The 21,155-nt window shown below is 57.5% G+C and overlaps 7 protein-coding genes across 7 annotated transcripts; 5 read left to right on the top strand and 2 right to left on the bottom strand.

Annotated features, from left to right (window-relative positions):
- Window positions 1–4,693: 4,693 nt before the first annotated feature.
- CH63R_12405 (Chloroperoxidase-like protein) lies at window positions 4,694–5,774 on the top strand (the record flags this gene model as incomplete). Its single annotated transcript, XM_018307379.1, has 5 exons — window positions 4,694–4,832; window positions 4,887–5,079; window positions 5,143–5,190; window positions 5,249–5,520; window positions 5,578–5,774. 5 exons carry the CDS (start codon window positions 4,694–4,696, stop codon window positions 5,772–5,774), a joined length of 849 nt encoding a protein of 282 aa, XP_018151796.1.
- A 1,432-nt stretch (window positions 5,775–7,206) lies between these two features.
- Window positions 7,207–7,710, top strand: CH63R_12404 (uncharacterized protein; the record flags this gene model as incomplete). The annotated part of the gene is made up of 1 exon (XM_018307378.1): window positions 7,207–7,710. The coding sequence occupies one exon, from the start codon at window positions 7,207–7,209 to the stop codon at window positions 7,708–7,710; it is 504 nt and encodes a 167-aa protein (XP_018151795.1).
- A 462-nt stretch (window positions 7,711–8,172) lies between these two features.
- Window positions 8,173–8,883, top strand: CH63R_12403 (YesU protein; the record flags this gene model as incomplete). The annotated part of the gene is made up of 1 exon (XM_018307377.1): window positions 8,173–8,883. One exon carries the CDS (start codon window positions 8,173–8,175, stop codon window positions 8,881–8,883), a length of 711 nt encoding a protein of 236 aa, XP_018151794.1.
- Window positions 8,884–9,031: 148 nt separating this feature from the next.
- Window positions 9,032–11,308, bottom strand: CH63R_12402 (nonselective cation channel; the record flags this gene model as incomplete). Its single annotated transcript, XM_018307376.1, has 4 exons — window positions 9,032–10,698; window positions 10,793–10,894; window positions 10,954–10,982; window positions 11,040–11,308. The coding sequence occupies 4 exons, from the start codon at window positions 11,306–11,308 to the stop codon at window positions 9,032–9,034; spliced, it is 2,067 nt and encodes a 688-aa protein (XP_018151793.1).
- Window positions 11,309–12,330: 1,022 nt separating this feature from the next.
- On the top strand, window positions 12,331–12,966 carry CH63R_12401 (Snf7 family protein; the record flags this gene model as incomplete). The annotated part of the gene is made up of 1 exon (XM_018307375.1): window positions 12,331–12,966. The coding sequence occupies one exon, from the start codon at window positions 12,331–12,333 to the stop codon at window positions 12,964–12,966; it is 636 nt and encodes a 211-aa protein (XP_018151792.1).
- Window positions 12,967–13,362: 396 nt separating this feature from the next.
- CH63R_12400 (F-box/WD repeat domain-containing protein 1A) lies at window positions 13,363–16,507 on the bottom strand (the record flags this gene model as incomplete). Its single annotated transcript, XM_018307374.1, has 2 exons — window positions 13,363–16,241; window positions 16,333–16,507. The coding sequence occupies 2 exons, from the start codon at window positions 16,505–16,507 to the stop codon at window positions 13,363–13,365; spliced, it is 3,054 nt and encodes a 1,017-aa protein (XP_018151791.1).
- A 2,443-nt stretch (window positions 16,508–18,950) lies between these two features.
- On the top strand, window positions 18,951–19,817 carry CH63R_12399 (uncharacterized protein; the record flags this gene model as incomplete). Its single annotated transcript, XM_018307373.1, has 2 exons — window positions 18,951–19,253; window positions 19,467–19,817. 2 exons carry the CDS (start codon window positions 18,951–18,953, stop codon window positions 19,815–19,817), a joined length of 654 nt encoding a protein of 217 aa, XP_018151790.1.
- Window positions 19,818–21,155: the final 1,338 nt, after the last annotated feature.

The following is a 21,155-nucleotide window of genomic DNA, read 5'->3' as shown; positions in this document are numbered from 1 at the left end:
GGGCAACAACGAAGCCGGATTCGTCGCGAGGGATGGGGCCCCCATGTCGGAACGAATTCCGTGGGAGGAGCTTCTCCTTCCCCCTTTTCGTTTGTCCCCCCCTCCCCACCCTCTCTCTCTCTGTCTTTACATGTGAATGAACTGTGGGCTCGCGTCCAGGGCCGATATGTGTCGTCATTGCGATCGGCTCGGGAATTGTTCCATCAACTGTTTACACTAAGTATTCGTAAGGGGGGGGGGGAGGGGACGACTGCCTCGCTGGGTATCCCGTCTCCCGGTCGGGTTTTGCCGGGCCGTTAGGGTTACTGAGTAAGGCGAGTGCAGCTTTACTGGGCCGGGTTGCAAAAGAGAGTTGCAACTGTGCTGGATACTCGATTACCCCTTTGGGCCATGTCGCTATTCGGGGCATACTTTTTCTGCCTTCAGTTGGTTTGGACAGTCAAGTCAGTGCATACACATGCTTTGTCAGAAGTTCCTAAGAACGGGCTGGGGGGAGGGGGAAGAGGGCCGTCGACTTAGTCAGGTTCTGTGAAAACCCACAACCATCATCCCATCAGGCAAAACCTTTCCGGGTGTAGAATGCAAGTGGCTCCATGAACCATCTCATCTTGCCACGAGGCTGTTCAGCCCGCTCGTGTTTCGGGGAAAGTGTGTCAAGGGGAATGAATGGTTTGATCCGTACAGGTACGCCCTCGTGTTGGCCCAGGTCGGACTCTGTCACGACGTGCGCGTGTCCCCGAGCGTCTTGGAGCCGCTGTGCTGACACTTGTGATTTGCCGACAGGTCAAGCAGCCATCGGACTTGTGGGGTTGTGAGCTGCCACAGAACCGTAATCGTATAGATCGATGACGCTCACCTACACATTCCATCACAGAGCTTGAGGGTCTTTGGTCTAGAACTGAGCTTCTATGGATATCTTCATGAGGTATTAATCGTGATGCCGTTCGGATATTAGTTGCAAGGGGACATAACAGGGATGACGCATCCGCCGCTTTTCCCCCCATCTTGCACCGTGATCATCGTCAGACGGGGACCAGCACCGGAGGTTTGTCTCGGATGTAGTGTAGTGTGCAGCGGTAGTGCCGTTTGCTAGTGTGAGGGAGGAATTTCGAGAACGTCTTCTCCAGTTTGGTCTATTTTGCCGTTTCTCGCCCAAGCGTCCTCACCTTGTAGCACACCCCCAGGGCTCAATGTCTACACTGTATTCAGATGTTCTGTAACAAGTCGTAAGCAACGATGAAGCTAACAACAGGATTGCGTTTTGTTGAGTGTAATGTTCTGTCTTTTGCCTCTCCTTATAACTAGGTTTACTGGCCTCAGAAGGGGCTTCTTCTCCTAGTACTCGGACTGTGAGGCCGAAGTGCCCCGGACCCCAGCAACAGAGGCGTGGACTAGGTTTCGATGGGTGGATAGGACTGTGGCAACCTTTACAACCAACCTCAACGTTACTCGCCCCGGTCCTCAACCCAACAGTTGCCGAGCCGAGTCCTTCTTGCAATCCCACCGGGCTTTTGCTTCACCAGTGAGCCTATAGTACACCAAAGAAGGCAAGCTTCACCCTGTCATGCCATGTTGCCATGGTGCTCGTTTTACGCTACCACATGAATAATCTCCGACGAGGGCCGGAAAGCTCTGTGGAATACCCCAAATGGTCTGTGAGGGGGAGGGTGGGCATAGTTTTGATTGTCTACATTGTAGTCCTAGCGGCTTGATGGTTGGCGGAGTCAGGTGGGCTTGGGTGGGCTTAACATCCGTAGGGGGACGGGGCTATTCATTGACTCGTCTCCATGTTCGAGATGGGCCGAAGTCTGGTGGGGGATGATTCCGTTCTGAAGTAGATGATGGCGATGGGCGGGTTCCCAGCCCTAACCCCCTCACGGGTTGTGGGTGGGAAACGTCGACCCGGTGCGCGGCCTTCTAGACTCTTGCGACCAACGAACAGTCTAGTGCTGGGTTCAGGCTAGTCTTTGCGGGGTTGTTGGCAGAAAGTTCTGACCGAGAAAGTGAGAATCGAAGTGGAACTCCGACTTGCGTTGTTGGGTGTCATCATGGAGGCTAACGGACGCCAGGCTGATCAGAAGACCACGCTTAGGAGACGATTAAGTTCGGACTGATACGCGAGGTTCGTGAAGACCAGTGCACACTCATAGCAGAGGAGGTGCCATCTCGCTGAGTTCCGATGCTGGGACGTTGCTCACTGTGTGTCCCTCAACGGGCGGAGTAGCGTCATGGGGAGAAGCTTGAGAACAGACTTCCCAAGTAAGCATGGTGATGTCAGATTGTAACCACTCCAGACACGAGCTTACGCCGTCCTCTCAGCAAGCCGTCGCCGTTCCTTCGGCGAAACCTAAGCTGAGGAGAGGCTGACGATGCTGACCCCGTGTCTTGGTCCCACAAGGAGCGAGGTGTAAGATCGGTCGAGCTTGGAGAGCTGCTCAGTCAGCCCTCCCGCTAACTAGTGGAACGATCGGGCGGGCGGTGAGGTTCGTGGGGTCCGCGTTCATCTCGAATCGTGTGGCAGATCGTGGTTTCGACGGAAATAACTCGCGGCGGAGTGCCGCGTGCGCCAAGCGTGGTGCTCAGGGGGGGGAGGGGGGCATCGGATGCTAGGAGGGTAGGGTGAGTTGATATTGCAGAATGGGCGGACACAAGACTTGCCGATACTGAGAGAATGATGCCGCCAGAACCGTCAGCCTAGCCTTGTGTGCCGACGAGAGGTCGTATGCCGTCCAATCCTGCGATGTGGTTCAGTCAGCGTCATGTCAGACTGCAGCCCTGGACTTACGCTCTCTTCGCCTTAGGTGTCCCTGTCGATCGAGTTCGTTCGCAAAACGCTAATCAGACTAGTCGGCTGGCCAAGATGCTTTAGTATCATGCGGAAGTCCTCAGAGTGGCGTGCGCTATGCCATGATGCCGTCCGTGTTCGGATCGTTCGGGCACAGGGTTGTCAGCGTTCCATGTTGTCTAGGGCTGGTCTGTTGGCAACGCGGTCCGCAAATCCCGCCCAGTGGACAACGACGGCCGAAGAGACGAGGTCAGGAACATGGTCTCGCTCTGTCGCGACATCCCGAGCGAGTCGCCGAGCTACCCAGTATGATGGAAAAGCGATCCGGTTACCGGCGGCGCCCTCCACATATCTGCATTGATGAGGCATTCACGGTCTCTGCCTGGACCGTCCAACGGACAGATGTACGCGCTACTCCTGTCGATGGCAACTTGAGAAGATCTCAGGTCCTTGCCGGGATGCTTCGGCCGGAGCGGGATGGGGTTATGTGTCGTTGTCGTCAAGGTGCGAGGCCGTTCGCACTGCATTCGGCCTCCTCCAGGGCAGCAGTCCGGCAACTGGTCTCCCAGAGGTCTGCCGAAACCGATGCCGAGACCGGGCCCGAGTGGGGATAAAGTCCAGCCAAGCCCACCTCATATGTATAGCACAATGCGAGCAGCTCGATGACGCCTTCCCGCCTTTGCTAGCGCAGTGCCGGGGGGACGACTGCCGTCATGCGGTAGTTGCTGGGCTTAGCGTATGCTTAACATCATCATGCTTGGCTGGCAGGCAACTTGGAAGTACGGGGCAATGAAACCGTAGGCCAGACATCAGAGGTTGACGACGACGTTAACTGTCGAACACCTTAGGAGGGACTGCTTTGGCAACGTACCTTGGTTAACTGTCGAACGGTTGATCCCGTACTCAAGGACTGCAGAGTGAAGCGATGGTATGCTTAGATTTAAGTAGCCAAGACCTGTCCCAATCTTGACCTCTTCCAGGGGGTGATGGGATACGTTGTGTGACGTGACGCCTTATCTCCAAGGACGGCTGTGGGGGTAGGCCGGAGAATTAGAGGTGAGGAAGCGGCTATCGTGTAGATCATCTCAATACGCGCAAGTGAATTTGAAACACGATGGTTATGATTGGCCTGGAATACGTGGAAAGAAGCTGTGAGTGTTGGGACTTAGGATGCGCTCCGGATGAAAGCCTCCAAGGTCGTGACGGCATTGACGGAGAGAAGCGGCTTGGGTCGGGCCAAAAGGTTGCGCATCAATGGAGGCTTGGGCGCGATCAAGCCTCCATAAAATTGACCGTGTAGTATTCGTTTCTTCTTCATGTTCATATAACCCCAACAGTGTTCTTCCGCGTATTTGGACTCTATACGTGATGGTTGGTGGCGTGCCGCAGGCGCAATGACGTCTCATGAGTCGTTTCCGCGTATAGAGAAACATAGGCGGCTTGGCCACACGTGGATAGCACTTTGTTTCACTGGTAAGGACTGCAACTGCGCCTGCGACTAACCCAGCACCTCCACAGAGACAACCATGCTGAATGGTAATCATGCAACATCTGATTGGTTCTTGTCGTTTCCGTGGAGTTAGTGATGGGGGCTTGCTGCGAGACCGAGATGTTTGGACGGGATCATCACCGGCAACCGGCATATTGGCATTGTCTCCGCTCAGGGGAACGGGATGGCTGGCGAGGTTTTCGGTGGCTATGGTGGCCTCAGAATGAAACGGAGTCGAGTTCAAGGGGGGGGGGGGGGGGTCCTATGCGCGCTAGGAGCTCGCATCGGTGTTGTTGGTTATAAATACAAGATCCCGTATGTTGTTCATCCAGGAAGCGAAAGCAGATTGTCATCATCCAATCTTTTTCATCCGTTCCCAGAACCAATTCAGCTTGAATTCTACCTCAAACGAATCCAAAATGAAGCAGTTCATTGCCATCGTAGCTTTGGCCGTTGGCCTGGCGTCGGCCGACCCCCTTTTGGCGAAAGCCCACATGTCCAACCCTCACATCAGAAGAGGCTCCCTTGATGAATGGGCCCCCGCCGGACCCAACGACTGTACGTAGAAATGATTTCTCATTTTGTCCTTTAGACACTGACTGACCTTTACAGTCCGAGGCCCCTGCCCTATGATGAACACTTTGGCAAACCACGGCTTCCTTCCCCACGATGGACGGAACCTGACACAGGAGAATGTGGTGAAGGGATTGCGAGAGGGGCTCAACTTCAACGAATCTCTGGGGGAGCTGATGTTTAAGATGGCGATTCCTGTTAACCCGGAGCCGAACGCCACATTCTTCACCTTGTGAGACGGATCTATTTATCCCCCGCTCCTAGTTGCGCAAAACGCTGACACCTGACCCCCAAGGGACCAACTCAACGTTCACAACGTTTTGGAACACGATGCAAGCTTGAGGTAGGTCCAACGCCGGGTCTCTATAAACTTTGCAGTTGTGCTGACGGCTGTTCATCAGTCGCACGGATGCTTTCTTCGGGAGCAACCACATCTTCAACCAGACCATCTTTGACGAGAGCAGAGCCTACTGGACCAAGGACATCCTCGACGCGGACCAGCTGGCCAACAGCAAGATTGCCCGCCAGATCAACTCCAAGGCCTTCAACCCAAACTACACCTTCACCGCGACTGTCGAGAACTTTAGCCTGGGTGAGGTTGCCGCCCCGATCATTGCCTTTGGCAACATGACCGCCGGCACCGTCAACAAGACCCTGGTCGAGTACTTTTTCTGTAAGTCCCTGGACTTCAAGTCTTCTTGGAGAACCCATTTCTCACACCGTGGCACAGTGAACGAGCGCCTTCCTGCTGAGTTGGGCTGGGTCAAGAAGGAAAACGCCATCACCCAAGAGGACATCCTTGGCGTTGTTGGTTTAATAAGCAAGGCGACCAGTCTTATTACCGGCGGCGAGGAGGAGGCGCCGCACGCTCGTGCGATCCGAGACTTGCACTCTGGCTTCAGTCTTCTGGCTCAGCGGGGGAACTGACGAGCTTGCACCTGATACTACACAACAACGGGGACAAGTTAGGGGTTTATGCTTATTTCTAGATATTATGTTTTGACGAAGAGTCCTGTTGATTTCGAGGATCAGAAGAGAAACCGCGGAAATTTGCATTATGTTCAAATTCCGGTGTGATTATTTGCACGTCAATCAAGAAACGGGTTTGAAACACCTGGTTTCAAGTGCCAATGAAACGCCAGCCATTTTCTTCCATCGAGTATTACCCTGTCTCGTGCAAGACAGTGCTGTCTCTAGCCATGCTGGAGCGTGTACCATTCTTTCTATAAATCTCGGCTGTTTATCCAATTCAATATGGAAGCGTCAAAACCCTGGTCACTTCTAGATCCTCCCCATTGCACAAGTCTGGGCAAGTCACTAGCCTGATCCTGGGTTGTTGCCACATACCTGTATGCCCCGGGGTTAACATCGAGAAAATCACTAGCTTGAATATGATTGCCGTCTCCACCGCAATGATACACATGAAACAGCATCTAGAAATTAATGTCTTTGGTATCATTAGGTGTGACTGCTAATTTAAACCCAAGAGCATAGGTAATCTTAATCTAAGCATTCTATTTTCGTCAAGACTTCAGGTATTCTTGCCCCTTGACACTGATAGCTTACATAAGAACTAGAAGTGAATTGATTCTAATAGTACTCGAGGAGTTTGAGAAGGGACTAAAGGGAGGGTAAAACAGGACGTGGAATTTTCATCAGGAAAGAAAGCAGTGGATCACTGACTTGGACTTTTGCTAGAATATGGTCACACCTTGGAAGTAGGATTTGTCCATTGCGCGCGTGCCTTGCCCAAATCCCTGGCGCCTGCATGTGTGTTTGTATTAACTAACGACTCTTGCCATGTTGGCGGTGACCCTCCTAGAAACGCGGCCGATTGTTTTTCCAGAGTCAAAGACATTTGGGTGGCTACAAGGTCCTAGCTAAGACAAATGCTCTTGTCGTTCCACAGCTTGACTGATAGCTATGCTTTGTCTCAGCTATGGTTGCCAAGTAGATTGAGCCTTTGCAACAAGTCGAGGGTAAAAAGGTCCAACGCGGCATTAGCTATCGAGACATTCCAAGTGAACAAAGTGCCTAAATAGAAGCTGGCGCATGGGAGCTAGCCAGACGGTGAAATTTGTTTCTTTAAATGGACTCCAGATACCTTGAGCCGTGGAAACTCTCCGCTGCGTAAAAAAAAAAAACCCCCTCAAAGGATGTATTGTTTCCACCCTGTCTGGTTTTCTCCCGATAACCCTACACAGTCTTCTTCTCGCATGAATAAGATTGTGATGCACCACGAACATCATCGCGTTGTGCTTCCCGTTTGTTATGACAGCGGGTGTTTCAGTCAAGATACTTGTCAGTCGACGTCAAAAGCACGGCAATGAGTTGCCCGGAGGAGCTAACCAAGACACACATGCCAAGCCCGGCGCCGGCGCCGGCTCCGTGCGACCCCTCTCCGGATATTGGTCACATCTCGGCAATTGGGTGCGGACTTTTCCGAAGACTGTTGATTTTTGGCAAGGATAATTGCCAAGAAGGCGCCAAAATAACGTTTCCCCTCCCCTCTCTGCAATCTTACCTCTTTCTTCTCAAGTTCCCCTCTCGAAATCCATGCTTAGCTTCATGTACCAGCCGAACCCCCACCTCCGCCCCCTCGCCTCCTCACTTGATGGGAGAATCGACCCTTTCCTCTCCTGCTCCCCCGCATCATAGCAGCGGCAGCGCCGGAGTTGCCAAAGTTCAAGTCGTCCCAAGCGACCGGGACCCGAATTTGCGCGAGCGGTGTCTTGACGACGACGACGACGGCGGCGGCGACAACGACGACAACGACGACGAAGGCCCCTATCCCCTTTGGCGAAACCCATCCACGACCTGTCGGGATCGCGTGATGCAGGGCAGAGGAGGCGTCTTGAAATAAGCATTTGTCGAATGGGCCCGCCGGAACCGGGGCGGCCTGCCAACCTCCCCTCAACGGCCCAGAGTTTCCGTTCAGAGGTCGTTTAAATTAATCGCACCTTTGGCCTTTTGGATGGCATCATTTGGTCGCCGGCTGCCACCCCCGTCTTAGTCTAGCCCGTTCCGTCCGCCGCCGTGGGACACACACACACCCCTGCCGCCCCCCCTGACTCGGGCATCTCGGTGTAGCATCAGCCCGCTCGACGTTGGAGAAGTTGAGCGACGCGCTTGTAAAGTGGGAAAGACCTGGTATAAGAGAGACTTGCCAGCCCACTCAGGGTCGGCAATGTAACCTTTGCTTCCGTTGTCCCACCGTTGTCTCTTCTGACTCCAGACAATCGCGCAAGGGTCCCGTCAACCTACTCTTCCCACGTCTCCTCCCTCCCCCCCGCTGAGGCCATCCTCACATTCCATCCCTCTCAAGATGCGATCTTTCACCCCCCTCCTCGCCCTCGCGGCCTCGACAATGGCAGCGGCAGCAGAGACGCTCCTCTACAGCAACCCCCTCAACTCGACCTCGGACGTCGCCACCTGGGTCGCCGAGGGGCCTCTCAACTTCACCGCCGTGGACTCCTCCATCGAGCTCGCGGGAGCCGGCGCCGAGGCCGACTACTTTGTGTGGTGGGTGCCCGAGGTCTTCCCCGACGGCATCCGCATCACCTGGGAGTTCTCCCCGCGCGCCGAGCCGGGCCTCGCCATGTTCTTCTTCGGCGCCGCCTCCGCCGCCGACGACGGCAAGGGCTCCATCTTCGACCCGTCCCTGAAGCCGCGCAACGGCAGCTACCCGCAGTACCACTCCTCCGACATCCGCACGCTGCACGCGTCCTACTTCCGCCGCCGCTGGCCCGAGGAGCGCGCCTTCCACGTCGCCAACCTGCGCAAGTCTCCCGGTTTTCACCTCGTCGCTCAGGGCGGCGACCCGCTGCCGCCCGTCCCGGACGCGGCGGGCGCCTTCTACAAGATCGAGGTCGTCAAGGACAAGCGCGAGGTCAGCTTCTCCATCAACGGCCTGCCCATCTTTGAGTTTTACGACGACAAGTCGACGGGCCCCGTCATCCGGGACGGCCGGATCGGGTTCAGACAGATGCAACCGCTCGTTGCGCGGTACCGCAACTTGCAGGTGTGGAAGTTGTAGGATGTTATGTGGAGGTATTCTGATCCGCTGTGAAAAGGCGGGGAGGGGCTATGTTACAATAATCTAAATCTAATGAAGACAATAAAGAGATAATGAGAGAGAGAGAGAGCGGGAGTAAGGGAGACTCCAATACCTCCCCCCCAAAATCTCACTCATCGTGCTCCTGAACTCCGTTCCGTAACCTCGACCTCCACCGGATCGGCCGGCCCAAGTCCGCCGACAACTTGGGCACGAACTCGTCCGCGACCGAGCCCTCGTCCCCGAGCTTGTCCAGCTCCTCAATCAGATCCGCCACGTCCGGCGGCGGCGCCGTCTCGAACACGGCCTGGATGTCCCCGTGCGGCGAAAACCCCGAGAACTTCCAGCCCAGAAGCGACCGGTCCCCTGTCTTGGCCCGCGCCCGCCGTGAGAACTGCCGCCTCTCGTAGAGGCTGATGAGCAGCAGCGTCGGCAGGTTCAGCGCGCGGATGAGCGCGACGTTGACCCTGTGGAACGACTCCGGCGACACGAGGAAGCGCAGCGGCAGCAGCGTCGCGAGGGCGAAGATGTTGAAGGGCGGCGGGTACGCGAAGATGGCGTCACTCTTGACCCCTTCGAACGTCAGCACGGCGCGGCGGAACTGCACCTCAGCCGTCTCGTCGGCAATGATCTTGGAAAAGGTGTTTGTGAGCATGGCGACGAGGATCGTCAGGAACAGTGTGTTGCCGAGGAAGGCGAAGCCTATCATAAGCGCGGGGCCCAAGACAATGTGGAACTGCACCGACTCCTCAATGCCCGTGCCGTCGAGGCCGAACCAGATCCAGAGCATCCACTTGCCGATGGTGAACCACGAGGGCGTCTCGTTGAAGTTGTCGTTGGAGTCGATGAGCCACTGCAGCGCGAGAAGGAAGCCCATGAAGCACCAGCAGGCGAGGAACGACAGCAGCAGGAAATCCTTCATCATGGCGTGCAGCGAGATGAGCACGATGTTGTCCGGGGCGATGTTGAAGGCGACGCGGGTCAGCAGGATGGGCGCCGCGAGCGGGAGGATGTGCAGGCCGTGACCGTCGGGGAAGTGGCCCGCGGCGACGTCGTAAATGCGCGCGATCACGTAGACGCCGTAGATGGCGGAGAAAGTGACGTCGAGCCAGGACCACAAGTTCTGCGCGTGCACTTCCCAGCCGTGCTCGACGACGGCGGCGAGCTCGTCGAGCACCCAGCCGGCGGCGTAGATGCAGAAGAGGAACTCAAAGACCTCGTTGCTGCTCCGGCGGTACAGCATGGCGAGGAAGTAGAGCACCATGAGCACGAGGAACTGCACGAACTCGATGAAATGGCGGGAGCGTGGGACGATGAGGCGGTAGTGGTTCAGGATGGGCGCCTTGCGCGGGTCGTAGAGCGAGATGGGGTGGTACTTGTAGTGGTCCGGGAGGATGTCGACGAAGGACAGGGGGGTGTATATGACACGCCCTTCGTAGACGGCGTTGACAACGCGCTGGCAGGCGGGGGACCCGATGAAGGTCTTGCTCTCGGAGAGGATGGCGAGCTCGAGAGCCGTGAGCTTGCGCTCGAGGCCGCCGCGCTCCTGGACGGCCCACTGGCGGCGGCCCTCGAACTCGACGGCCTCGGGGGCGCCCTCGAAGGGATCGAAACCGCCGACGAGGATGTGCGAGAGGAAGAGCAGGCCCTGGGCGCCAGGGTTGGACTCGTGGAAGCGGCGGAGGACCCGGGTGGCGACCAGCTCGCAGAGAGCCGCGCGGGCCATATTGACAGGCTGGTGGACTGTGGTCGCCTGCTGGCGGAGGAAGTGGAGGCGGTTGGCCAGGAGGCAGTAGACTGAGGACGGTTATCAGTACTGGTGATGTTTCTTAAAAAAAAAAAAAGATAAGGGTGAGAGGGGGGTTGGGTAAGTGAGGAGTGCTTGGTGTACCTATTGTAATATCCTTTGGGTGGAACAGACGCTCAACGAGAGGCCTTACAATGAGAAGATTCATCCTGGGATCGCTTAGTTGATCAAGCGTGTATGGATCGTCTGAGGGAACAGCCAGTTAGTCGTCATAATACCGATGATGCGTCGCTCAGTGGTCTCACCTATGCTCGCAACGATGAGCCGGCGCACACTGCCTTCTCCGTCAGCGCAACACCCATCACTGGCGCCGTGTCAGGGGCGAAGTTACCGATGCATCGACACGTAAATGGGGAGGGCCGTCGCAGACCCGGAAGGCACCCCGGGCCTCTCGTCCTCCTCATCGCCGAGACACGCCTCCGTCTCGGAGCCGCCAGCAGCTCCGACAGGGCTTTCATCCTCGTCATCGTCCGGGCCCCCGCGGTGCCGCTCCCGGCCCGTCCACAGCTTGGCCTCCTCCATCATCTCCTCGGTTGGCGACGGTCTCATGTCCGACTTCTCCTCGCAGGTCGGTCTGATCCGTCTGCGTCGCAAGTACATTCACGCTCTACATCAAAGCATCTCACGTCTTCAGGGGGAAAATAGGGGGAGGTCGGTTCGGCTTTGCTTGTGACGAAATGGAGAAGGAAAAAAAAAAGTACCGATGTCAGAAGACGGGTTGCCGAGAGTGGTGCTCCCTATATGCACAAACGAAGGGACACGCGGAACGGCTGGGACCCTTTTAGTCATGGAATTCTTGGCGACTTATTACACGACCACTGCCGCGATGCCCAGGATGGAGGGGAAAGCCATTATGTAACTGCGCCTCGCCGTGCACAACTTGCCCCTGAAACTGTGCATCGGCGGCTGAGATTGGTGTCATTTTCCTGGGAGGGCCAGGACTGGCGGGTCTATGGGGGGGGAAGGGCGAGAAAAACAACCATCGGATTTGCCGTTGACTTGGGAGCCATCGTCGAGGGGAACGAAGGAGGTGGTCATACATACTGGCCGCTTGTAACCTCGAAAACAGACTTTTAGTAGCGTTAGATAGAGCCCAGATAAACTTGCGAGCATTCCCAAAAAGGAGATGATAAGCACAATCCACAAAGCGAAGAGTGAAAAGCATGTATTGCGGAAACACAGTCAAGCCCGAAATGTTTTGAGATATCCATGATTGACGGGTGGTAATACAGGTACTGATGATGTTTGTTGTGTTGCACGTAACAACGACGCCAAGTCGGACGCAGCTTCCGTCCCTGGGGAACCAAGACCGGACACCATCTCGGCACATTGTTATTCCGCTCCCCCACTCAGCCACCGGACCCGTATTGCCTCCGACTGCCCCACCCTCCGACCGCGGGGTCCTATCGATAAACCCGTCGCCTGGGAACGAACCCAACAGCGCGTCCGCCCACACGCAACGTCATCCAGGCACCCAACTTTCCCACCTCAACTCGCAGGAACCCAAACGACGAAGAACCGAGTAGCACACTAGAAGAAGAGGGGGAAACAGAGACAGAGAGAGATAGAGTGAACAGGGGAGAGGATTTTTCGCCCGCAACCACCCAACCCACCCACCCAAGATGAACCGCCTCTTCGGCGCCGCCCCCAAGGGGCCGAAGCCGACCCTCAACTCGGCCATCACAAACATCGACGACCGTATCTCCTCCATCGACGTCAAGCTCTCGGCCCTCACCGCCGAGCTCAACACCTACCAGCAGAAGCTCGCCAAGATGCGCGACGGCCCCGGCAAGAACGCCATCAAGCAGAAGGCCCTCAAGGTCCTCCAGCGCCGCAAGATGTACGAGGCGCAGCGCGACCAGCTCCAGTCCCAGGTCTGGAACATGGAGCAGGCCCAGACTATGCAGGACAACCTCAAGAACACCATGGCCACCGTCGACGCCCTGCAGACCACCAACAAGGAGCTCAAGCGCCAGTACGGCAAGGTCGACATCGACAAGATCGAGCGCCTGCAGGACGAGATGGCCGACCTCATGGACATCGGCAACGACATCCAGGAGAGCCTGTCGCGCTCCTACGACATCCCCGAGGACGTCGACGAGGCCGAGCTCGACGCCGAACTTGAAGCTCTCGGTATGGAGGCCGAGCTCGAGCCCGAGATGGGCGCCGGCCTGCCGAGCTTCATGCAGGAGGAGCTGCCCGAGTTCGTCGACGAGGAGCCCAAGGAGGGCACCAAGGTCAAGCAGGCTGCTGGTTAACGGCCTCAACAACCTTGGAACTACAACCACATGCGAAACGCGAGCATACAAGACGAAGCAGGAGTTGGAACGGCGTTTTTGGTTCTTGTTCCCATCCATTGGTACACTTCATATCCACTTTTCATTATTAAGAGAGAGAGAGAGAGAGAGAGAGAGAGAGAGAGAGAAAGAGAGAGGGGCACGAGAAAGTCGAAACTGATGGTTCGCCATCATGCACTAGAGCCCCACTTGATTCTACTGTCCCCAACTCCTATGCCCCGTGAGGAAGAATATAAAAAAAATTTACGCCCAAGAGGCGAGAGGTGAAGCCGCCCTCCCCTCTTTCCGTCGTCCTCCCTATACAATACGCTATGCCGGTGATGCTACAACTACTACTCCAACAACAGACGTCCATATCTACTCCACTGTGCCAAAGAACCGCGCAACCTCCTCCAGCTCCGGGTCGTTGTTGCAAAAGTCCCAGCCCACAATGGTATTTGTTTGACTACAACAAATAATTCTGCGGGCGTCGTATTGCAACTTGAACACCCGTGCCGGGCCATTGTCGCCGTTGGCCATGTGCGGGTGGTGCGCCGCGCCGGGCACCGGGTGCTGCGCTCCCTGTACCGGCACCGGCGTCGCCTGCGTCTGTACGGGCGCTCCTGGTTGTGTCGGCACCTGCCCTTGTCCTTGGCCCTGCTGTGTCGGTTGGCCCTGACCTTGAATATGCAGGTGTCCCTGTACCTGGGGCGCCGCAGGCGGCGAGGTATTGCCGGCGGTGCCGGCGGTAGCGCCGGCGGCAGGACCCAGTTGGCTGCGTACATCAGGTCGGCGAGCGTGAACACTTCCGGCACTAACGGCCGTGGTTAATTGTCTACTGGGTGGCATGTCAAAAAGGGGGCCACTAGTAGAACCTCCCGCCGACCCAGCCGTAGCAGAACCGGATGTAGCCGGACCAAGCGGTGGTAACGAAGGCGGGACGATGGTCGGCTGTTCGCGAGCGGGCCCATGCCCGCCGGCTAGGATAACTTGCGCCTCTAGCAAGGCCGCATGAAGCGCATTGCGGAGTTCGTCCCGAATACGCGAGTTCGGTTCTCGGCCGATGGCGGCCTGGATGTGCGCCCTGTGTGACATGGCCATGGTTGGGTAGTTGTGCAGGGTCTGGCGAAGCTGGGTCGGCCCCTGGGGCACGACGGTGTCGACGAGTTGCATGAAAACTTGAGCAGGGTCCTGTGCGGCGAGAGCAAGTGTTGCCGCTCTAGAAGACCCGGTGGAAGGTCCCCGGGCAGCGTGCGAGGCCACCATGTGCGACAACGCGCCTTGGCCGGCGGCTGCAAGCAACGCCTCGGCAGCTGCTTGCGAGTCCGCGCGCGCCTGCGCCTGGGCTGCTGCGGCGGCTTCCTCGGGTCGCAAGTGTTGCATGTCCTTCCACACGCCCTCCTTGTCGCGACGCCAGATGATGACGCTCTGGTCGTACGAGCCGGAAACAATGCGAGCATACTTGCCGCCGCCGCCGCCCGGGGGTAGAGCGGCGCCATACGCCGTAATATCCTCCGGTCTGCTACTGCCCGCATTACGAGGTTGGCCTCGGCGGCTCCGACTGTACTCGGTAAAGGGGGCGATGACGCCGGATTCTATCGCCTTGAAGTACGTCTCGTCGACCCGCTTCGCCTCGGCCTTATCCTCGTCAGCGCTAAATGGGAGGTCGCCGAAACCTGCTTGGACGGTCCGGACGAGGCTGGTATGCGCCCGCAGGCTGGCCACTTCGAGACCGCTGGCGCGGTCAAATACCTTGACTTCGTTGTCGCTGCTGCCACTAACAATCCTCCGACCGTCGTACTGCACGCAGGCGATGCCCTTGCCGTGGCCGACGACGGTCCTAATGCACACCTGCTTAGTCCAGTCCCAGACCTTGATGTTTCTGTCGCCGCTGGCCGAGACGACCTCGTTCTTGCAGATCTGGACGGCATTGACGGCCGCGCCGTGGCCCTCGAGTACACCAATCATGGTGTAAGGGGGCTTGAGGGGCAAATCGTCCATAGGGTTTCCGTAGCTGTAGTTCCGCAGGCGGGTCGGGGCAGAGAAGACAACGTCGACGTCGCCGTAGCCAGGTTCACCGTAGCGCAGGGGTCGGCGGTTGAAGATCTTGATGGTCTTGTCCTTGGAGCAGGTGACGAGGATCCTCTTGTCAAACTTGACGTTGAGGACGGACTCGGAGTGCGCGTTCTTGAGGCGCTGAATGATCTTGCCCGTCGAGAAACGCCAGAGAATGACGTCCGAGTCGCTGCTGCCAGAGACGACGAGGTCTTCCTCCGGGTCTGAATCGAACTGCAGGCACAGGACGGATCCGGTGTGCCCCTCGAGCGGCTTCATCTGCAAGCGACGGGTATGCATGCTCCAGATGCGGATCGTTTTGTCTCGACTGCCGCTGACGATGTAATCGCTGTCGTACTGCAAGCTGTAGATGCACTCCTGATGGCCCTCGTCGAGGTGGTCGGGATGGGGCAGCTGGAAATGGGAGCACTTGCCAAGCTCCCAGTTCTGCTCCAGGCGGCGGCGCATCGTGTAGATGTACTTCCAGTTTAGCTTGTATCTCGAGCTGGGTGCGTCCCAGGACCAGAGGGTCGAGCAGGCAAGGCCTCCGCGGGCGTCGTCGGGGACCATGGGCGGCAGGGATTCCTCCTTGACAAGCGCCGCCTTGCCCTTGCCCTTGCCCTTGCCCATGGAATCGAAACCTAAGCTTCTCTCTCGGCTCCGGCTGTTGGAGGCCGAGGCGGAGCGGTCGACGTCCATGTCTCCGGGCTGAGGCGTCGCCGAGGCGGGGCTTCCAAAAATGCTGCTGCCCATGACGGTGTTGGCGGAGCTGTTTGGGGGTTCTTCCCGGGGTAGGGCGGCTCCGGCGTCCGTCATTTCGAGGTCGTCGTCCTCGGATATGGCGCGCTTCTTGTAGGTGTGGCCGTCCTCGGAGGATCGAACCCTGTGGAGGGAGCTGGCGGAGTGATTCAAGCCCTCGTTGACCTTGTCCTCCCAGCGGTGGATCTCGGAGTACAGGGCCTTCCAGCCCTCCATGTGGTATAGGTTCTCCCACAGCTTGCGGTCGAGGGCCAGCTCGTGCCAGGCGCGGCAAGCCATGGCGACGTTGATAAGGGACAAGGGGTCGAGGTAGCCGAGGATCTTCAAGCAGACCTCCGGGGGCAGATAGTGGACGAAGTCGATGTAGAGGCGAGGATGCAGGCGCTGGACGATGTCCACGACGGCCGTTGTGGGCAGGTTGTCGAGGATAGCCATGGCGAGCTCTATTTGTGGACAAGCGACAAGTCAGTTCAGTTCGGAATGGAGGCTTGTGGGAGCAAAGCTCCTGGTGAAGTTGGGGGCAAGTAGACATACCAGTCTTGGCAGAAACGGAGAGGCCGGGCAGGTGTCTCGCCAGCCAGGCAGGCAAGTCGGCAGGCGGGCGGGCTGCGCTTGAGACATAGTGAAGGCTGCTGGAGCTGGGGTTGAGGGGGTCTTCGGAATAGCCCTCATCAGGGTCTTGGGAAGCGAAGGCGGCCATGCTGGACATGTACGGAGAGGTGTGTCGCGCGCGGGTTCGTCACTACAACTTTTCTAGTGGGATGCGTCGTCGCGGGCCATGCGGGCGAGGGAGGAAGGAGGCTCGTGCTCGGGGTCTTGACGCAGGCTAAACTTAAGGCGAGAGGTAGGTATGTGTTGACTCTCAAAGGTGCTGATGCCGTGGCTTGGTATCAGCGGGAAGTGGCCCGCCGTGGGGAGCTGCAGCAAAGAGTTTGCTTGTGCAGCAACGATAACGATGGCGAATTCCTTAGTTGCAGGGGGGAGGAGTATTGATGACTGATTGATGGATTGACTGATTGATGTCGAGGCTAGATTGGCTGCGTCACGTAAAGACAGCAGCGATGGTGCTGCGATTTTTGTTTAATATGGCGAGGGGAGGCGATGATTTGTTGCGATGCAGTGAATCAGGCTTGTTGAGGCTGTCGCATTCAGAAAAGAAAACAACATAAGGATGGAGGGATTGGTGGTTGGGTCACGGATTGGATGGTGGATGGGTTGATGTGATGGAGCGAACCGCCCAAAAGAAAAAGACAAGCAGAAGCGGGTAAGCGTTCGGGAAGACGAGAAAACGAGACGGGACGAAGCGAGATTTGAGAGGATTGTTTGGTCGAGGTTCAGGTTTGGAGGTTGGAGGTTCTGTCCTGGCCGGTTTGGCGGGCTGATTCGGTCGTTTGTTTGCTTGGCTGTTGTTGGTTGAAGGTCAAAGGCAGAGAGGCAGGGTGGGCAGCCTAGGAAAGCCTGTTTTGGGGGGGGTGGAGGGGGAGGAGAGGGGAGAGAGAGGAACGGCGGAGGTGGCGGGATGAGGGCCGTTGCAGGACGACAAGACACTGCAGTCTGCGGCGGTGTGGAACAGTGGACGGGGGAGACGGGGGACGGGGTGACGACCATGCAGACTGGGGACGGGAGTACACTCTCAGGTAAGAGCAGTGTAGAGATACAAACACCGGGTAGCGAAAGGAGAAACTCAAGGAGGAAGCACGGAAGCCGGTGGGAAGAAAAGGGTCTTGGGACCCGTCCTGTCGTTCTTGCCTTTCCTCCTCCCAGTTGCCGGAAGGGAGGGAAAGGAGCAGGCACCATTCCAGGGCGCTCTTTCCCGCACATACGCCCAACCAGAATCCACCTTGCTGCCAACCGCCAATCGCTAACCAGTCGCCAATCCAGCCGTGCCACCTCCAAACCTGCTGTCATCTACAGAGTACAGATACATCTTCCAACTAGGTACCTGGATACCTTTCCTAGGTAGGTACTGTACGGAGTACGTATCTCTCTTTTTTACTCTTCTGTGCCTCTCCCCATATCTCTCCTCACAATGCTCCTTTGTTCTCCCCAGTGTTTGTTTTATGCCCCCCCCCCCTCCAGGCCGTGAGGGCAACCCAACAATACCGAGTGGCCACCGCGGGACCGCGCCGTTGTCGGCCGTTCCGCATTCCAGCAATCCTGTTGCCAGCAGCGGTATCCATACGGCCCACAACGCCCACTCATGGACCATGTAAATTGGCCACCGCCGGCGACCACTCACTCCGACGCTCGCTGCGCCAGAGGCCAGAGGAGGGGGTTCTCGCGGTGATACAGATGGAAATAGAACGGGACGCCGCGTCCCGGCACGCCGTGCGGCCCTATCGTCGGCCACCCGTCCGGAGAAACTTTACAACGGCAAGCGGCGAAGCTAATCTGCATCTGCATCGGCATCGGCATCAGCCCCCTGATAACTGATGCGTCCGGTCGGCTCTATTCATCCCCTCCCCTTCCGGCCCCCCCAGTGTGCTGCCGCTTGCTGCACGAAACACTTGCACTACGCCTACAGACACACACTCACTCACACAACACACTCGCATGCCTAGTGCGTACAAAATACTGCTTGGGTGGCGAATTGGCATGCATCCAACAGTGGGACGACGCCGGGGGCTGGGCCAAACACTGGGTGGAGCGTGCCAGTGGAGCGGCGGAGGATCAAGTCTCCAGTGGCCATATGGATAGTTGGCATCGCACCGCTTTACAGTTGGGCGGCTTGTTGCAAATGGCCTACCTCCAAACCCACACACGAACACTGCGCATCGTAAGTGTTGACAGTTCCCAAGACGAGAATCGTGCCCCCCCCCCCCTCGGGTGCCATCCAGGGACCAAGTGTCAACCCTCCCCCCCCCCCCCCCCCCCCTTCTCCCTCGCGGGACGGCTCTCGGCCGCAGCGTCAACGGCCAGCCCCCGAACCTTAGCTTCAGGTCCCGTCCAGATTGACTTTCTCTCTCGCGGCCGTTCTTCTTCTTCTAGAGAAACTTCAAACCCCCTCCGATGCCGTGCAGGAAAAGGGGAGAATCCCTGGGCCGTTGGGGGAAATGCCATGTCTATTCCATCTTTGGGCAAGTATCCGCCGAGTTTCCCATACCTTCATCTACCCTCCTCTGCCTCCCCATACTGTGATGGTTCATCACAACATGGACAACATTGAACTTGAGACTCTTGGTTTGAACTTTCATCTGCTGCCCTCGTTTGGAGTGTGTGTCGTTTTCGCATGCATCTTGGCATTCGTCACATCTCGGCCATATTGTCAACTTCTCTTCGACGCCCTCGAGTTGGTCAAGCTCGACCCTGCCCAGTCGCGCCTATTGGGTCCACGCGCCGGACCACCGATAAGTTTGCCCCTCTACGAGAACATTAATCGGCTCCGCGAGGCTTGCGGCTCTGCGGGTAAAGTCATCTGGACACGACTGCAGCATTGGTATTTCGCGTTCCTCCTGGTAGATTCGACAAAGGTTTATGGTCGATGCCACCGTGTTCAGAGAACAGGGACTGTTGCCCAGTGGTGATTCCTCTGGCCATCTGATCCAATGGACCGGCCACCCCTTGCGCCCGCCAGCACTTGCAGATGAGCTGACAAAGGAGATGGAGAAAGAAAGAAAGAGCCCTCGAGGAAGACAAACCTGCAACCGCCCCGTCACTGACACATGTAGGGCGCAGATCCTCGACACTTCGCCCCGATCACCTCTTGTTCCATCCTGAGCGGCAACCCGACTCAGTCACCTACCTCTCTGCCAAGTCAGAGTCGCCCCGATGGCCGCACCGACCAGCGCCCGCCCGCACTCCGGAGGCCGGACGGCCCGGGTACCCACATGATTGCGTTCCCCTTCTCTTCCCCTCTCAGAGTCCCAAGACGGGGGGATCCCATCGTCTCCGACCCAGAGTTCCACGAACACGCGACAACATACGAGTGCTCCAATCGGGAGAAAATTATCGAAACTAACCTTGGGAGTGCAGTCGCGGCGGTAGCGGTGACGGCGAGGTCGCAACGAGCTTCGCGCTGATGTTCGCGAGCTTATCCAACAGACTCGGGGGATTGTCTACGATGGGTATACAATAAGATGTAGTTTTACGTTGGAGGCTTTTTGAAGCCTGCCTCTTCGCTCTGCATGTCTGTCAGGGACCGAACCCTCTCCCCCCCCCTTCCTTGTCAAGGGTTTCAGGCGCAAGCATGACGGCAATGCCCTTTGCCGTCGCCCTGCGCGTGGAACCCATGTGACGCGGGAGTCATCCGCGCAAAAGCACCCTACCCTCCCTACGCGAAGACGCTGATGAGTTGCGCGCAGATCTTCGAAGGTGAGGCGCCTTTGAGATGTCACATCGAGGAGGGGTTGCATCGCCAGGCGCCAGCCATCTTTGAAAGCACCGTTCGTGACGAGCCGTGGGCGTAAGTCTGGAGAAAGCGGCAACGCTTTGGGTGGGAGAGTAGTTACGCATCTCTTGTTATAAGTGCTCGGCCATACGGCTGTACTTCTCCAAGAGACCGAGCTAAAGTGATTTTCCGGGGTGCTTCGGCTTTCACGCTACCTGGCTCCACCGAGACTCCTAAAAATGAGCCGCGAGGGGGTGCATGCACGAAAGATTTGGCCCGATAGACTATGCCCAGTTGGTCCATCGTTCGTGAGCCTCAGTCCAATCGGCCATGACACTCTCCCTGGCATCAGTGGACGGCGGCTTCGAGATGCGATGTCCGGGACCAATATTCGGACTATTGCTTCCGGCTCATTGCCGACCGAGGCGGGTATCCGCTTGAAGCCGTGGGGAGATGGAGACCGGATGCCATGGCAACCTGCCCTGCCATGCAGTCTTCGGCGGCTTTTGCCAGACCAGGAGAGGCAGCATATGACCGTCCCAGCGATCGGTCGTGAGCATTCCCCAGCACCCGCCGGGTCGAAGCCAGGTCGCAGCGCGGACCGTCTTGATAAAAGAGCGCGGCGTTCATCATTCAGCCACCGACGACGCCTCGCGCTCCCAAGGACCTACGCCGGTGCCGCAGCGCGGACCGCCTAGGCCGCGAGTGAGACGCGCCATCGATGCCTCCAGCGTTGGGGGCCGAAGGTGAGGGTAGTAACGCTGGTCGGCATGTCGCTTTTCCAAGGCCACGCGAACGAGAAACAAAGGGCACGAGCGTCAGACCCGGCTGGCTCTCACTGCTAGAAAAGTGACACTGACGATGTACTGGACAGCTACAGGTATGTCGTCGACTCGCCGCAGAGAGCAGCGGTGGCAATTATCCGGGAAAGCCCTTCGTACGAAGACATGGGTCTCCCCTCTCGCATTTCGACACATCGTGCAGCCGTCTCTTGGTCTCAAAATACATTGTACTCTTCATGTGAGGCTCC

This window comes from Colletotrichum higginsianum, chromosome 9 (genome assembly GCF_001672515.1).
Source record: "Colletotrichum higginsianum IMI 349063 chromosome 9, whole genome shotgun sequence".
NCBI lineage: Eukaryota > Fungi > Ascomycota > Sordariomycetes > Glomerellales > Glomerellaceae > Colletotrichum > Colletotrichum higginsianum.
The sequence above is the reverse complement of the archived record's forward strand: the minus strand, read 5'-3'. Positions and strand labels throughout refer to the sequence as shown.